The sequence below is a fragment of the Mus caroli genome, chromosome 4, assembly GCF_900094665.2.
Source record: "Mus caroli chromosome 4, CAROLI_EIJ_v1.1, whole genome shotgun sequence".
NCBI lineage: Eukaryota > Metazoa > Chordata > Mammalia > Rodentia > Muridae > Mus > Mus caroli.
Window position 1 is genome coordinate 8,202,412 of NC_034573.1, and position 1,346 is coordinate 8,203,757.

Below are 1,346 nucleotides of genomic sequence, written 5' to 3' on the forward strand. Positions count from 1 at the left end.
TCAGTGCTTCTAAAGGGTCTCAAAGTAGTTTTGTCTTGTTGTGAAGTAGCATTTGGCAGACTTACAAAGGAAGATTTGATATTTTGATGATCCTATTGAATAGGGTAGGTGATGTGAAAATGTTTAAGGCAGTTGGTTTATTTGTATGTTTATATAGGAGAACATGCATTTGTTTTAAGAGTTAGATAACATCAGGTTTTCTGTGGATTGGTATTTTGTTTTCCATTTACGAATGCTGAAGAAGGCAGGANCCAGGTAATTATTAAGCTAGTTTGTGCTAAGGTACTGCAAAATAAGACTTGCTATTATGTGTACCTTTTTGTCTGCAGGTCATTATTGCTGTGGCTTGAGCTCAGCATGGCTGTAGTCATCCGTTTACTGGGGCTTCCTTTTATTGCGGGTCCTGTGGATATCCGTCACTTCTTCAAGGGATTGACTATTCCTGATGGAGGAGTGCATATAATNGGAGGGAAAGTTGGGGAGGCTTTTATAATTTTTGCAACAGATGAAGATGCAAGACGTGCCATAAGTCGCTCAGGAGGGNTTATCAAGGATTCATCTGTAGAGCTTTTTCTTAGTAGCAAGGTAGAAATGCAGAAGACCATAGAAATGAAAAGAACTGCTCGAGAAGGAAGAGGGAGACCAGGATCCGGGGCATCANGGGTTGGCAACGTGTTTCATTTTATTGATGCTCTGAAGGAAGAAGAAAGTTATTCTGGATATGGCTCTTCGGTTAATCGAGATGCTGGGTTTCATACAAATGGTACAGGACTTGACTTAAGGCCAAGAAAGACCAGGCCATTGAAGGCTGAGAATCCTTACTTATTTCTACGAGGTTTGCCTTACTTAGTAAATGAAGATGATGTCCGTGTCTTTTTCTCTGGTTTGTGTGTANATGGAGTAATTCTCTTAAAACATCATGATGGCCGAAATAATGGTGATGCTATAGTAAAATTTGCTTCATGTGTTGATGCTTCAGGAGGTCTTAAATGCCATAGAAGTTTCATGGGTTCAAGATTTATAGAAGTCATGCAGGGTTCAGAACAACAGTGGATTGAATTTGGTGGTACTGCAACCGAGGGAGGTGACACTCCTCGTATGAGATCTGAAGAGCATTCTCCTTCAAGAAGGATTAATGGTGGACATTTTNGGAAACGGTCTCATTCAAAATCTCCTAGAGCACGTTCTCGCTCTCCTNTTGGATTTTATGTTCACTTAAAAAATCTGTCCTTAAATACTAACAAAAGAGATTTAAGGAANCTCTTTAGAGATACTGACCTGACTAATGACCAGATTAAGTTTGTGTATAAAGATGAAAGAAGAACACGCTATGCCTTTGTGATGTT

At 39.5% G+C, this 1,346-nt stretch overlaps 1 protein-coding gene across 1 annotated transcript in view; it reads left to right on the forward strand.

The window, feature by feature from the left end:
- Window positions 1-6: 6 nt before the first annotated feature.
- Rbm12b (RNA binding motif protein 12B) overlaps window positions 7-1,346 on the forward strand; it is a 3,332-nt gene continuing 1,992 nt past the window's right edge. The window contains exon 1 of the mRNA XM_029476005.1: window positions 7-1,343. Within this exon, the coding sequence (XP_029331865.1) occupies window positions 358-1,343 (986 nt within the window). The 5' untranslated portion in view covers window positions 7-357. The remainder of the gene's footprint in view (window positions 1,344-1,346) is intronic.